Raw genomic sequence first — 16,597 nt, 5'->3', positions numbered from 1 at the left:
CAAAAATATTACTGAAGGTGCGTTTAGTAATATTTTTCATGAAAACCCACAGTCTAGTTATTCCTATAGTTCTCCCCCTAACTACATGTAATTTAAATATTAGGCACCATTGATCCATTCAGCAAGTAATGTTTCAGTGAAAAGAACACTGGTATTTAACGGCTGAACTAAAATCACATTTTTGTTCAAAATGATCACTAAATTATTTAATTGAACAGCACCTGTTTATTTGATAATAGTTAAGTTGCTCCAGGCCTTTAGAAATTGTGGTTTTAAAGGCTGCCCTTTAAAACTTGCTGGACTGGGTTGGAGAGGAATAATCTCTGAGTAGGACCCTAGTGCCTTATAGGTTTTGCCTGGCTGTGCTCTCAGTAACTTAAGCACGCGACCCTCACCAGGAGAGAGGGGTTATACAATGAGAGATGAGAGAATTGAATCTAGTTGCTCAGTTAGACAATGAGGGTGTTGTGGGAGAGACCATGTAGAAGGAATTGCAGTCAGTGATGCACTAGGGTGGGGATATATCTTAGAATACTATGCTTTCAAGTTTTTTTCTGATACAATGGCCACGCCTGGTCTGGATAGTAGCTAATGGTTGGTGATTAATAGATTTCTATCATTCCACTACAACGGAACAGTAAACATTTGTGCCAATGCAGATCACATACTGATTTATTCCCTTGCCCCCACCTTTCCAGTGCAAAATACCCTTTTTTATCCCTGCAAGGGTGTGGTATAACCCTTTCTGAGGAAAAGAGCAGGGAAGGAAGTCCACAGAGCTGCAGAAGAATGAGGAAGTGTGAGAATGGAAAGACCATAGCCTCAACCAAACTTGACCTCTGCCGTCTCCCTTTCTGTTTTGCGATCACAACTAGAACTCAGACATTTTTATTGTCCCCATTTCCTTATGCCCCATTTCCTTATAGGGGTTTCTTATGCAGGTTAGGTAACTGTTTATGCGCGTATCATTTACTGTAACTGTGCCTCTGTAGTTAAAGGAAATGTATGGTGAATCGGTTTTGTTTGTCCTTTAACCGTCTGTCCAAGCCCCTAGGAACAATATTGCTATTGGAAAGTGGCAATATGGCTGGAAGACAGCCATTTCCTAAAGCAGCCACGCTGTAAGGACAAGGAAAGAGGAGCCATGATACCCTCCCAGCCTGTTCGGTAGTTTATTGATGCAAAGATCTCATGCAGAGGTTTCCTGAAAGAAAGAGCAGCGGCTTCAACAACCTGGCGGGTGCATTTGTTCCACACTACTTTCCACGTGTGCAAATAACCTTAACTTCTTTCTTTCCAGCCAGCACACACTGAGAAACTCCCTCTGTGATAGCTTTACTGTACACGAGGCCAGGGAGGGCAGAGGAAGATCAGTGAAAACATTTCAAATGAATACAGGAAACTGTGATACAAGCGCTGCTGTGCACGTTCAATATGGTTAATGTCTACAAAACATCCCTCTAATTTTTATGGAATTACATAGAAAATCAGCTCTGTTTTCTTTCCTTTGTTTTGCATTCATTTTGCAATCCCATCGTCTTTCTTATATACCCTCCTAATTTGAGATTGCCAATTGATTTAGAAGTCATCAAGCTACAGCTCCCTGTGTACAAGTCTTGTAGGGGAGAATGTGGATGTGACCATATGCTCCTCTGACGATTGGCATCAGTCTGCCTTAACATCCAATGAGCTGCAGAATTACACCTACTGGTCCTGTAGCCAGTGCTCTTGTGATGATGCCTACGCACACAAACTGACTGCAGTGTGATGTCAGCTCCCTCCCTGAGTCTCTGCCTCTTCAGGGGAACAGGAGTGTGCAAATGTTCTGTTTAACCTACGGAGATGAATACCAGCCCATAACCAAGCCTCTTTCGGTTGCTGGCAGCAGAATGGCAGGTATAAAGAGGAGGAAGTATCCACTTATTCAGCTGTTAAATATTTTGACGTCTGTCATAAAATTCAAAAGAAGCCTGGAAGGGAGATAACAGTGACAGAAGAATTCATTGTTTCCTTATCTTGGAAAGTGCGTGTCATGTAAAAGGCAAAGAAGAAGGAAGTCTTCGCAGTTGTTAAGACTCTCCAAACCGGGAACACAGAACCTGGTTTTAGCATAATACTGTTTGTAGTACTACTCATCTTCCCTTAAGCAGAGGTGGGAGTTGGGAGTGGTCTGCTGCTTGACAGACAAGGGTCAGGAATTTTCCTGTGAAACCTACTGATTCTTGAAAACGGGCTGCACGTCACATTGCTACCTGTGCTACAGACTGCCTCCGTGGCACCCCAGTCCCTGATATGTCTTATATTTACCCAATACAAAACAAATTAACTGACTCCTGCGCACCAGGTAACTTAATCCAAAATAACTGATAACTACATTTCTCAAAAAGAGTAGGGGTATTACCCTGGTGTCCGGGCCAAACTTCCCATTGGCCCTTATTAATCAGGGCCTCCTAATAGTCCTCATCTCTAAACTGGCTTCATCACTCTGCTCTCCTCCCCACTGAGAGCTGGTATGTGGTGAGCATACAGTACTGGTGCACTCTGGCTGCTGTCGCATCATCCAGGTGGGGCTGCATATTGGTGGGGGTAGTGGGATTCCCCATTACCTGTAAAGCACTTTGAGTGGAGTGTCCAAAAAAATGCTATATAAGTGTAATTATTATTACTGTGGTCAGCATAGTGCAAATAACACACTGTATAGGCTAAATTGATCTGCTTGCTCGTTTAAACGTTTACGTAACTTGTTCTTTGCGAGTCTTGAGTGTCAAAATACCTTTCTCCCCATTCTCAAATCACAACGTTTCAGTACTATTGAAGATTTATCCAGAAAATGAACACCCTGTATTCTTCTGCGCTTTAACATCCTTAAAGGGTTTGCTCAAAACTACTTCTTCCTTCAGAAGTTTAGGCACGCTTCAGCACCTGACTGTCATTGCTTCTGATTAAACAAACCAGTTTACTAGTTGACCATTTCCTGCCGAACAGACGCAGGTGAATGAGACAGTATCAGACAGGCTCACGGTGGGCGTGACACAGAACTACCAGACGCGCCCAAGAGCAGTATTATTCCCTTCTGCTGAGCTCCAGTTGTTACATTTCAGACAACACCCCCGAGTGAGGGCGTTCTGAAGGGCGCATATCATTTGTGAGGAATAAATCTCTTTAAGATGCTGCATTCCACTAACACGTTTATTTCTTCTGGATATCGAGAACACAATTCATACTTAAACAACAAGTAATACAAATAGCAATGTTTATAGCACGGATTTCCTTTCGCTGTAATCAGACACAAAAAAGAACACCCCACAAACTTCACCATTCCCAAGTCCTTCGTAATTAGAGAACAAAGCCAGTGGTGCTCTGAAATTAATAATTCTCCCCATCCGCATATGAAAAGGTGAAACATGCAGTAAGCTGTACTGTACTGTACTGTACTGCATTTCGCTAGAGAAGGCTGTACACCGGCAGTGCCCTTATTTCACGCTGACGTCAGCAGTGTTTTGGTTTGATCTGATTGGCCTAATATTTCAGGGGGCGGGGATTTGAATGAGTGAGTTCCCGACACGAGGGAGACCCGTAGAAAGGAGCGTGGATCTCTCCTGCTGCAGCCGGACACTGACACCTACTGGCCAACGGTATTAAAGCACTTACTCTATGGGCTAAATTCTAAATGTAATTTTGCTTGTCGAGTTTAAGAACATAAATATCCAGATTTAACTGTCCTGGAAGATCAAGTCGATGTTATAACCCAGGGCTTACCAACCCTGGTTCCAGAGACTCACACACCGGATGGCTTTATTCTAGCCGATCTTAATGCCTTAATTAAAACCTTGTGTGAACGGCTAAATTGCTTGATTGCACTATTTGCAAGTTATTTTTTCTCCTCTCAAAAGCTTGTAATCTTCTGCCACCTGTGAAATACGGCAGATAAAATGTGAGCCTCTTGTTTCAGAGCTGAACGCAGTTCGAATGACTCCTGTCCCGAAATCAATCGATTACTTCAGGGTGCAGTGGTGTATACAGCGAACAGCCCAGAACAGCTGTTATGTGGCCTTACAGGACTGGGAACCCTTGCTTTAGACATCTCTTTAATATAAAAGGTCTTGGGTGAAGCCAAAACAAGAACTATGTCATTCCGGTGAGCATGTCCTCCCTGAACCTTGTTGAACCCTGTAGTGACACGTGCTGTCCAGCTACTGGTTACCAATCTTGTTACCACGCAACATCGCTGTCTCAGGCGTTCTTCATTCATATAAATAACTGTATATATGGCCCTTTTTTGATAAGGCTAAACTTATCAAATGGAGGCTTTCAGATTCGGGTGTTTTAAGAATCACCTCAGCAGGATAAACTTTGAGGAACGTGGGTCTCGCTCAGAGGCAGTGAATCTTGAAACCCGGATCCCATCTTATTTCAGGACATTCCAAATAAGCACTGAATTCATTTTTTTTTTGCTTAATGAACCCTGTAACCTTCAAAGCACTCCAATAATTAAGATTTATCTGGAGCAGAGAGTAACAATAGCCTAGAATCCAGGTGCCATTTAAAGCCGCTGGTGACGAGAAAGGAACGGAAATGACGCATCCTTGCGCTAACCGCGTGTTTCAATGACGTCACGCAGTGGACTCTGTATGAAGCGGTTCCCTTTTGGTATCGGTGTTAAATTCTGCGGTCTAGAGCTAATGTGGCGCTCAGACTGAACAGGTTGGGAAAACAATATGTATCGTACCTAAAAAATACATTCAGCCTCTGTTGTCTGACCCGGTTTTAACGCACAGCCTGGTGTAAACGACACACGTTATTGGCCACGACTGTACCAGGAATGTAAAATGTAATCAACAGCTGCTTGTTAAGATGCAATAAAACAGCGACCCGTGAAACATACAGCCACAGCGGTATCATCCTTGACAAAAGGTAGTATATAGCCCCCCGTTTCCTCTTGTCTCTCGGGAAAGTGGGGCAAGGGACTGTGTTCAACAGTTGAACATGTAAGGCTTCACCCCCTGCTGAAAAGTGAAGAAAAGAAACACAACGTTTCGGCCGTGGAGCCTTCTTCGGGTGTCGCCGTGTTGAACAGTGGGGGCAGAGCTCGAGAAGCCCGTGCGATGCCCACTGGGGTGCTGTGCACCTTAGCCGCCAGAGGGGGCGCTCGCATTCGTTCTGCTCTCGAGTCCGTCCTATCTAGGCGCGGTGGGGGGATGTCGTGGGCACGTCCATTCGCGCGCTGCTTCCGGTTTCAGGCCTGGCGAGCGTCTTAGCTGCTGCGGCGAGAGAGAGAGAGAGAAAAAAAGAGGGGAGGGAGTTTCAGTTTCATCGCAAACGGAGAACAAGGAGGAGGGCAGCAATGATCTGAAATTAAACCTTTTAAATGAGGAAAACTACACATCCGCTCAGGCGGAAGAGGGAGGGCCGAGCTTCAAGCCAGCCGTCGTTGAGAGCCGACTGCTTCGAAAACCGGTAGCACAAAATTTTCAGCCCTCGTCTTTTTTTTTTTAAAGCCCTGCTACATTTTCTTAATTCGGAATCAACCGGCGTTTCAAACATATAAAGAGGGGGCCGGATAGCATTAGTTTTTATTTCTTTATTGGCACGTACGTCTGTGAACCGGACAGGATACCAAAAAAAAAAAAGAATTTCTTGCCCTCTGCCTTTTACAGATTGGGACAGGAAACGTGACTTAAAGGGAGCTGAAAATATATGCGGTGTATTTTATATTTCCTGCTCGGCAATCTCGTAGCTGTTTATCCTGGTCCGATTTCTTTCATTTCTCGGCAAGGAATCGCGATTTTAAGGGATATTTTCCGCCTGCTTCTCGCGGTAGCGGGAGGTTAAGCCCCACTGCGGTAGAAAATCGCTGAGCAGCGAAGACTGTGCAAAGGCTTGCTGCTCCTGACAGTATATATATATAATTATTAGAATCAGGTGAATCTTAGCACTTTACTTTGTTTTTCAAGCAGTCGATCTATGCTTTGCTATGGTCTAATACGCTAGAGAACCCGGGACAGCAGTTTCCCTGTGGGCTGTGTACTCTTGCACTTTTTTTTTCCCGCTGGAGAATTTTTACTAATTTTTTTTTTGAAAAAATGAAAACCACCTGTTCCCTTTCGGGCTCTGTTCACCATTCGAAAAGGGCGTTAGACGCTTTCTGTGGGGGCGTTTTTTAAGCGGTTTTTAAGTTTGTTTTTCGGGCTGCCTCTTGTGCGACTTCGCGCTGGTCAGGAACAGAATGAAGGGGTGTAGGACTGGCACGGTGTAGGCGTTGGGTGTCTCTTCTCGAAATTTATTTTTATTTTCAAATGTGCGTCTACACACCCGGACCCGCTTGAAGGAGAGAGCAGCCTTTTTCCCCCTCGGTCTCTCTCTCTCTCGCGTGTGTGTGTGTACATCTATTTTTTTAATTTTATGTTTTTGGCTGGAGGGATAGCTAACTCTCACTCGCACCCCAATGAGGGAGTACAAGGTGGTCGTGCTGGGCAGCGGGGGCGTCGGCAAGTCGGCTCTGACCGTGCAGTTTGTCACCGGGACTTTCATTGAGAAGTACGACCCCACCATCGAGGACTTCTACCGGAAAGAGATCGAGGTGGACTCTTCGCCTTCGGTGCTGGAGATACTGGACACGGCCGGAACCGAGCAGTTCGCCTCCATGCGGGATCTCTATATCAAAAACGGTCAAGGATTCATTTTGGTCTACAGCCTGGTAAACCAGCAGTCATTCCAGGTAACGAGAGATAAAAAAAAAGTATTGTGACTTGTGTTATTGTTGCTTTGATGGCAGTACAGGAAGCGCACGGGTAGCTCGACCTGTACTGTAGAAACGAGTTACCTTTCGTTACACTTTTCCAGTTCTCCAGTTTTAAATCGTTCAGGATTACGCGTTTCGGCGACTGTTAAAACTTTCTGTCCACAGACGTGTTCGTGTGGTGTAGTTCAGCGACTTTCCCTCCCCCTTTACTTTAAACGTTTAGTTATGTTCTGAGTATAGTAATAGCTGTAACTGTGCTTCCACACGCGTTTCTACCGACCCCGACTGAATCAGACCCCTTTTGAACGCTGTCATTGCAGAGAGTGCGCTCCCGTGCCTTTGGGGGCAACGTCTTCGTGATCTGTACCCTAGTGTGGGAGGTTCGACTCCAGCAAAAATAGGGAATGCGTCTTCTTTTTAGATGCACACACCGTGGCACGTTTTCATTTCCTTGAGGCGGTTCAGCTCGAAAGGTTTAATTGCGTGCTGTTAACCTCGCCGAGTGCTATATCTAGAAACCACCTCGCCTTAAAGAAGGTGTCCCGTGCAGGGTGGGGCACGTCCACAAGCGCGCTTTCATTCCTACAGACTGTGGGAGAGAGCGAGGCTGCCGCCGCTTTCCTCACAGAGCGCTCCGTTAAATACGGTTGCCATGTGAGCCGTTCTGCAGGTGATTGAAAACAGCTGTGATCCGAGGTTACCTGGCTGCCTCGCTCAAAAACACCCTATAAAACCCTGGAAGGCATTCGAGGAATGTGACGTCTTTTGAGGGAAACGCACGGAAGTCGGTACGCCAGACGTCCCCTCGCATTCCGGGAAGCGGCGATAGAGACTCCTGTTTACAGGGGCTTGCTGGGTTCCAGTGGCCAGTGCCAGCCCACCGCGGCGGTCTCGGGTTAAAGTCCACCCGTTCTCGTTCCTAAAAAGCAAAGGGGTGCAGGCGCCCACGTTTGGCTGAGGTTTTCAGTGAACTTTCCCTGTCCACGTGATGTGGAGATCGTGTGCATCAAAAAGTATAAACTATGTCCCGTCCCCTGTAATAATAATAAAAAAAAATCACTTTCAGATCCCTGAAGGACACGACAGGATGTGCCTGGTGCACGTTTTGTAGTTTAATTCTAACGCATGTATCAACATGGAAAGTTAGATAGTTCCTTTTGAGAGCTGCAAAAGGCACTGATTAAGAGTTTGTGTGTCTGGAAGGGGAGGGTATTAATTATTCTTGGCGGTGAATTGGCTTTAAACCACAACCCCTGTGCTCAGCAAGGTGGGGGGCCCAAGTGTACTTTGTTCTGCGAAGCAATTTTCCCCCAGTGGCTGCAGCCTTGCGTCGGTGTGGCTCCTGGCTCTGGTGCCAGTCAGGCCAGCTGTGAAAGAGCACCAGAAACCACAAGCCTGTAGTGGGGCTGTGTCCCAGTTTGGAGAGCTCCCACAGCCTTTCAGAAGAGGGAGTGCGTCGTGTTTTACCCTCCCCAGATCACATGTTTTCAGACTGTAGAAACCTCAGTTTGTAGCCCTTGCCATCAGGCAGGCCCTGGACAGGGAAGGGACAGGGTTAAGGTTGATTTAAGCATATGCCTGTGTCAAAGACAGTAATTATAATTGAGAGAGTTATGTGAGAAATGCTGACTTATGGGCAAGTCAGTGCTCTACATTGGCCACGTGGTGTGGATGTACACCCATACCTCTTTTTTCAAATGTCATTTGTTCCCAGAAACCCTTTTGTCGAGTGAAAATTCATTAAAATATTTTTTTCCCGTTATTTCTTATGGGGGGAAAAATTATGATCCGTTCCCTACCTCAGAAATTTCACCCCTACATTAAGTTTTGTTCACCACAAATGACAAAGGAAACAATAACTAACTAACATTCATACTGTGGTTTGTGTTTTTAGTAATAAACTGCTTACCTAGTTAGACATAATCATTCCTAAGTACAGTACTGGACAGTACCACTTCATCTGCTGCTTGTAACTGTTTTCTTTTTCTTAGCTTTAGGGTCCACGATAAAGTCTAAACCACGCATATTCGCACAAAAAGTAAGCGCCCAGACAATAGTGATCACTGCACGAAGCAAGACGAGGCGAACTGTGTCGCACATCTCTCCTGCCACTCCGTAGGCTCTGTGCCCGCTCACCCAGGCCAGTCAGTGGGATGTGATGCGGACATGCGCTTCGAGTCGTATGACGCCTTCCTCTTCACTCTCTGCATTTGGCGGAGGTTTCCAAATTATTCTCCGTGTCGCCCGTTCGTGGTTTCCCCAGTGTGGCTTTTGTGATTTGGAATTTGGGTAACGGCTCACAGGCTTCATAGCGGCGAAATGACATGGAAACCAGTTGTGAAAAGAGGTCCGGGTGTAGTTCAATTATGGGCCGCGTGGTAGGTTAGTCCCCGGAGTTGCAGGTGTTGATCGCTTCTTGTCCTTGCATCAGAACAGGTGTCGTGTCCCCTGTGTGGTCCCACACGTCCGGGAAGAAGTGTGTCATCTGTTTCCCGGACGGCCTGTGTAAGCGCTTGTGCCCCCCCCCCCCAGTGCTGGCTGGGCAGGCCCTGACCCCCTCCCTCTGTCCCCCCCCAGGACATCAAGCCCATGCGGGACCAGATCGTGCGGGTGAAGCGCTACGAGAAGGTGCCGCTGATCCTGGTGGGCAACAAGGTGGACCTGGAGTCGGAGCGCGAGGTGTCGGGGGCGGACGGCCGCGCGCTGGCGCAGGAGTGGGGCTGCCCCTTCATGGAGACCTCGGCCAAGAGCAAGACCATGGTGGACGAGCTGTTCGCCGAGATCGTGCGGCAGATGAACTACGCCTCGCTGCCCGAGAAGCAGGACCAGTGCTGCACCACCTGTGCCATCCAGTGAGGGCGGCGCCGAGCGAGCCGTGTCTGGGGCCGGCGCTGAAGCAGGTGAGCTCGCCGCGCTTTCTGAAGCTTGAGCCCCACAGGCGGGGCAGTAAATCCCGGGGCAGTTTCAAACCATCCGTCCTGCTTAACCGTGGCGCCTGAAATCACGGGAAAACATCTGGAGCAGTCGCTTCTTTTAGGCACCTGGAACTTTATAGCCACCTGTTTTGGAAACTCCAAAAAATGTCGTCTGCCCCACCTGCCGTGAGAGGCGCTCTTCTGACCGGCTGCCAGCCTTGTGGTGCCTGATGGGGGAAGTTGACAGAGCTGCCATTCAGCTGCAAGCCCGCAGGTGCCGGGGAGTCCCAGGAGTCAGGTTCTTGGTGAGGACGTTGGAGCCCTGGCGCCCCATCCCCGGCCCCATCCCCGGCCCCATCCCCGGCCCCAGCCCCAGCCCCAGCCCCATCCCCATCCCCGGCGGAGCTCTGTTCCCCCGGGACAGCTGGGCTAGTGGCCTGACCCAGGCTGGGCCTCCCGACATCGGGAGCGTCACCCATGCACTGGGCGCACTGCTTGAGTCGCCCTCGGCTGCGCGTTTCTGTTACACCCAACAGAACAGCCCACCGCTGAGGTCCCGCCACCTCCGCGTGCGTCTGCCAACCTGAGACCAACCTGCCGCCCGGGCCCAAGCCTGGCTCTCCCCACGCAGATGTGCCCTTCTGCTTGGTCAGCAGCCCACTGGCCGTGGTGGAAGTGCGCACTGCTGGGGGTGCCCTTCTCAACCTCTCCTGGCCGGACCTGGGAGACCGCAGTGTGGCCGCATGGCCTGGGCCCGATTCTGCGGGTCGCTGCTTGGTGCTGGGGTGACCTCGGGTTGTGGTGTCTGAGGTGTGGAACGCAGACATGTTGGTCAAGATGTGAAGTGGCATAAGGTTTTTATTCACCCCCCCCCCCCGTTGCTGGTTGCCACTGATCACCGGAATATTAATTTAAAGCTGGCCCACGGGTCAATGTTGTGTTAGGTGCTCTAGCACCAGGTGCTGGGCGTTCTGGCGGGGGAGCTGAGATTACTGCAGCCCTTCTAAAGTGCTCAGTGCTTTGTGATTCAGGCCTTGCTTGGGTGTAGATGTGAAAAGTGTCTCTGCAGGGTTGGCTCTGTAATTTTGTCCTGCTTGCTTACTGCTGGGAGAGGCTCGTGGTCTGCCTTTAAGTCTGGTGTTCCTGGCCTGTTGGATAGATCTTTGCTGGGATTTTTTTTGCTGCAGATTCCAGCCATTAGCCTTTCCGTACCGTTTGAAACGTCTTCTGCCTCTGCTGTCCGCTGTGTGTGTCCTGACGTCGCTGTAGAGCTCGCAGTGGGGGTGTTTTGAGTTCTCAGAATCTCTTATCCTCCCTCTCACTGTGAGTTTCAAGGTGTGCCTTGCTGTCCTGTTTTTATATCAAATGCATCATTTGAAACTCTCTTAAAAGATTTCCTGAGGTATGAACTACAGGGCAGACTTTTTCGGTCCTTGTCCCGAAGACCGGGTGACATTCTCAACCCCAACCCCCCCCAAACGGTCCAGCCGTCTGGTTGAAGTTAAGTCTGCAACCATGCAAGAAACAGCTGGAGGTGATTTTCAGCTGATGTGCTGAATGGCTTCCGCTGTTTTACAGCCTTTCTTGTTTTGTTAAATTGGTAAAATGAAGTCCTGGGTGTGTAGTGATGGTGGGCAAAGTGCTTTCTCTATAGTCCAGTTAGGTGACATCTGGATCAAAGAAGTGGATCTGATTCTCCAGCTGGAGGTGGGGGACTGTTCTAGACAGGTGCCTTGTGCTTCCTGTGAGTTTCCCCAGCCCCCTGTAGGTGCTGTGCTGCGTGTTTCTAGGGTTTACGCGGGGTGCCTGGCTGATGGTTTGTCGGCTGGGCCGTTATCGGGCGATCACAGGAAGAATGTGGCACGAAACAGATGCTGTCTATACAGGCGAAACCTGGAGGGAGGGAGAGAGTGTGGAAGTGAGAGGAAACTCAGAGCTCACAACATCCTGAGTGAAATTGCTGCTCCAAAACAGGAAACACATTTCTCTGCTGCTAAAAAGTACCCCCTGAGTGTGCACAAACATGAGAACACACACGCACACATATGCCCACCCGCCCTCGGGCCCTCTCTCCCCTGAACAGCTATGCTTGAGGTAATGGTGTGTGTTCTTGCCCGTCTGCTTGTGTCAGAGTGTGGAAAGGCCTACTTTGGTGGCATGCACTTCGCAGAGCTTGCTGCCTCCTCCTGCCTTGCCACTTCTTCCCTGCTTTCCTAGGAGGTTTATAATAATGCGAAAGGCCGTGTTGTAATAGTGGATAAAAAGCAATTTTGCTTTTCTTCAGACCCCATACTTGGCACGGTTGTTACTTAGCTCCCTCAGAAGGGATGCAAACCTTGCATGTTTCCTTTTCAGAAGCTTGTGGTTTTAAGAGTCGGTAGGTGCCAATGGCAGAGCTGGTGTGAATCAGAGGTGAGATGCAGCTCTCTCTGACAATGCTGTAAGCACATAGGAGCTGCTCTTGGGTGGCCAGCCGATGATACCCTGCCCAACACCTACCCGACTCATAGCCTATCTTGCCATCTCATTTTGAACAGGACCTGTTGAACAGGAAGCAATTCAGTGATAGCTGTGCCGTTCTAACCCTGGGTGTGTATAAGCTTAAAACCGACAACAGGAGGCATTTATTTATACAAACATAGTGAGAGTATGGAACAAGCTACTGTTGAAGCCAATTCTGTGGCTTCTTTTAAGAGATGATGGGATCAGTGAAATTAGCTCCTATCCCCCAAACAAGCATAGACTGAATGGTTTATAACTGTTCTTATGTTCTTAGACCCATTACGTTTGTGATTCTTGTCCAACCTGAATATCTGTGTCATGACACATGTAGTATAAGATAAGATCACTTTATTGGCCCTATACCATTTCTTGCATGAGGAATTTGTCTTGTCGCAGACCCCAGCTTGCTCTCCATGAGACACACAGACAGGGAGAGAGAAGCTGGGGGTCAGAGTGCAGGGTCAGCCATTTATACGGCGCCCCTGGAGCAGTTAAGGGCCTTGCTCAGGGGCCCAATGGAGTAGGATTCCTCTGCTGGCTGGCTGGGGATTTGAACCGGTGACCTTCCAGCCACAGGCGCAGATCCTGAGCCACAGAGCCACTGCTCCACCTATGCCAGTATTGACTGGCTACTGGCAGGAGAATGCGAGCATGGGTTCCTTCTTCATTTGCCCAGGACTTAAAAAGCTGTAATGTCTAAATCCTGCTAATGAGTTTCAGAAAGTTTTAACATGGCAATAAAGTAGGAACTTGGTGTTCTCTTTAGAGCAGTAAGTTGTACCTTGCTATGAAATATCTTCTCATCGGCTGATCAGTTTATTTCTGGTTGTTTATCTGTGGTGCCCTTTAACATTGTGTGGTCATCAAAGGTCTGCACTCTGAAGCACCTTAGAGCACACAGGCAGCCTTCCTGTTTATTCATAGGCTTCCTGTTTCAAACTCTTGTCAGCTCTTTGCTTCACGAGCAGTATCGCGCCGTTGGCTCGTATTGATGCCTCTCTCCGCCCCTGCATGCTGATCCTTAGTCCAATTATAGACTTTTTTTTTTACATGGCTCTTCATTTATTAGCCTTCATCGCCACTGTCCACACAGTCGACATAAACTTGGAACAGTTGTTTTAGTGAAATGAAACTATACAGAATGTAGATCTTTGTGGTTCTGTTGTTCTGTTGGTCATATTGCTTTTGTTTTTTAGACGGGGAAGTTATTGAGGAATCTGAAAAGCAAAGGCTTCTTAAAAACAAGTCAATACCAAGCTTGCTCATGCTGAAAACCCTGATGGGCAACAGAGGCGAAAAATGCTTCTTTAAAGGAATTAATTTCCTTGAAATCATTGCTTCTGGGCTTTGAAGGGGTTTCCCAGAACCGCAGAGACGTATGTGCACCTGTGTACAAAACCGAATGGGCAAGGCCAGGAAGAGCAATGCTCTCTTGAGAGCCCCTGTTTCCAGTGTGGGTCTCCGGGCCTTCGTGGACATGTGTGGTGCCAGCTCAGCTGTCGTTGATAGCCCACCGTCACTGTCAGCAGAACCCCCCAGCGCCTTGCCATGCGGGGGCGCGGTCGGGGTGTCGGCAAACATTGCGATCGGAATAAAATTGGGATATCCAGGATCAGCCGATTGAGCTCGGAGGGCTAACGGATTCGGAGGAAGGGTGACGCCCTGAGGGTTTGTTCTCCTGCTGATACTCCAGGGCAGAGCGCTGAAATCCACAGACCAAGAAGTGACATCTGGTGTGAGCGGTGTGCCCTCAGGCTCCTGCAAAGGCATATGGTGACTGTTCTCTCCCACGGCAGGTGTTAGGTGCTTTAGTAGATGAAGCCTTTAAACCCACTAGGTGTTTTTCCCTCCCATTACTGACAGACTCCCCCTCCAGCCATGGTGATTATATTTGCAAATTTTTTGTTCCCAAAACGGCATAAGAACTCGACCGACGAGGCCAAAACGCCCGACGCGGAAGCCTTTGTGTCTGATCTGTTTTTCTTGGTGCCGAAGTAGTAATTTTACCACCACGCAGCGTCCCATCCCCCTGTTGGGCAAGGGTGATGGCTTGTGGTGTAGCATGTTTCCACAAGTAAGGTCCCTGCCTACAAAGCAAAAGTGAAAATGGAGAAGATGGCTGATAATCTTTGTAACCTTTGTATTTTGTGCCCTGTTTTGTAGGAAAAAAACAAAACACGCTGGAGGACGCCGCGCCCACCCATTGCATTGACGACCTTGACCAGCTCACGGGCCGCTGAGCTGAGCCTTGTACCTTGACCTCTGACCTCTGCACCAGGGGAGGCCAGCTCCCCCGTGCTTACTGACAAAACAAGCCTGTCAGGTTGGCCGCCAGGCTCCTGGGCCCAGACTCAGACTCCAGAGCACACCTGCTGTCTTCGTACGTGTGACATAAACCGTGTAATAGCATATACACTAGTTTAAAATGATGCTTTGGGGTGGGTATTGCGAATTTGTAATTGAGGTGTGGGGAGGGGGTGTCATTTGCTCAGGACGTTTCAATATGTCAACCATCCTGGAAGGTGCTCAGTCAGTATCTCCATTCTTTTTATTATTTTTTTTTTCTTTTGCTAAAGGTAATATCTTCCATGGTCGATGATAATGGCTATTATGCAAGACTAGTTGCCCCCTTTTTAATTTTTTTATCTCATTTGTTAATGCTTTCCCTCCCCCCCCCCCCTCCTAAAATATTTATTAAATTCTTAAATTCAGTATTAGATACTCATTGCCTTTTTAATTTTGCTTTGTGAATATATATATATATTGTTTTAATGGAAAGTTAATTGAGCCTTAAAGAATTGTTACAGACTTTATCTGTGTATTTTTACTGTGTCAGTGCTGCTTTGTTTTGATTGCTAACAATCAACCTCTTCTTCGTTGTTGGCTGGGCTCTGCTGTTTCTTTCTGTACACCAGGGCATTCCAAAACGGCATGATCCAGATCGGATTTACTCTTGGCAGCCAGGAATGACGGGATACCGTGTTGAGCTCTGTTGGGAATGAAAGCCTTTTCTCATTGAAGTCGACAGAGGATATTGCCGTGATTCTGGCAAGTTGTTGTTTGGAGAGGGTTAGAGACGATCCGAGGTAACTTTGCAGGTTAAATTTTTACGGAATGTAGAGTTAGTATAAGTTAGAAATGAAGGTTAGTATAAGTTTCCCGGTGTATGCCCACTTTAATCCGATTCTGTTAAAACTGCAGTGTTAAATTTTTGAACAGTCTCTCCATCGGGTAGAGACAGAATTCCTCGACACATTCCGAACACAGTTGAAACGCTTCTCGAGGCTCATGTAAAAACCTGCGTTCTGCTGAGATCGCCCCCTAGTGTTTTGGCAGCCCATGCGCAGCCTTGTGCGCCGGTGAATGTGGAGGTGGTGGGAGACTTTTACTGGCTCTGCACTAAAGCCAGTCTGGATCATGCCTGGAGTTGCTGCCTCTGGAAAAGTGAACCAGCTGAGACCGTGTTGTGTGTCTGCTGGCTACTTTTGGTCAGGTCTTGTAGATTACTAGTTAGGTTAGTGTAAAGTTTCTAATAAAATTTAATTTTATAGCCACTTCTTTCCCTGCTCCGTTTTTTTTTGGCAAATGTATTTCTGTCAGGTGGTTGTGATCGAGGTTTGCTGACTTTCGCGGGTCCCCATGACCCTCGAAAAGACTGCGGGCGTTGAAGAAAGCATGCGATATGCAGGGGTGTCTCATCACAGACCCTTCACCAGCTGCATTATTTAGATGCAGTGGCCCAAAGAAGAGGAGTTGTCTTGCGCAACAGTGTGTGTGATTGGTGTCGCTGAAAGACCGTGTGCTGTGTTCCCAAATGAGCTCCAGTTGGATTTACAATAAGACACCGAGTCAAATAGGAGTATCAGTGACAGCCTGTGAGGACACAGCTTTTAAAAATCAACTTGCTTCTCTCCTCTGACAGTTGTAGAGAGAGTTGTCTTATACATTATTGCCTTTTGGTGATGTGTATACCTGAAGACCAACCTGATTTAACAGTAAAAAAAAGTCTCTCTGTTAAAGCTGTTTCCTTTAGAGTGCAATTACTCCTTAAAGGGGTGTGGTGGGGGACTTCCTTTACTTAACAGCATTGCTACAATCCTTGATTAGACAGTGGTCAATCATTACACTGTTAGAGCAGGCAGTCATGCTGATCCTGTCCTCTTAAAACTCCTGGAATTTCTCCACTTTCTACTTGCCTTATTTTTAAAGTTTGCTTCATTGTTTGTCCCCAAGGATGAACGTTATGGTTGGGCTTCAGTTGTAGCAGTGGGCTCAGTGCCAATGTGAGGTGTATTTAAGATCTATAGCGGTATATCTGTGCACTGTGGGGGCAGAGTGTGTGCGCTTGTGCTTGCAAGCACTGCTGCCACCTGTTGGCAGTCCTGTGTTGCTCCATTGAGCTTTGCAGGTGGCCACCAGCATCAAGCCCTCCTGTCTC

General features: G+C 47.8%; 1 protein-coding gene across 1 annotated transcript; it reads left to right on the top strand.

Moving 5' to 3' along the window:
* The first annotated feature begins 5,215 nt into the window (after nt 1–5,215).
* Nucleotides 5,216–15,713, top strand: rap2c (RAP2C, member of RAS oncogene family). Its single transcript, XM_006632871.3, has 3 exons — nt 5,216–6,718; nt 9,320–9,642; nt 14,323–15,713. The coding sequence occupies exons 1-2, from the start codon at nt 6,446–6,448 to the stop codon at nt 9,596–9,598; spliced, it is 552 nt and encodes a 183-aa protein (XP_006632934.1). The 5' UTR covers nt 5,216–6,445; the 3' UTR covers nt 9,599–9,642; nt 14,323–15,713.
* Nucleotides 15,714–16,597: the final 884 nt, after the last annotated feature.

The sequence above is a fragment of the Lepisosteus oculatus genome, chromosome 8 (genome assembly GCF_040954835.1).
Source record: "Lepisosteus oculatus isolate fLepOcu1 chromosome 8, fLepOcu1.hap2, whole genome shotgun sequence".
In the NCBI taxonomy this organism is placed as follows: domain Eukaryota; kingdom Metazoa; phylum Chordata; class Actinopteri; order Semionotiformes; family Lepisosteidae; genus Lepisosteus; species Lepisosteus oculatus.
The sequence above is the reverse complement of the archived record's forward strand: the minus strand, read 5'-3'. Positions and strand labels throughout refer to the sequence as shown.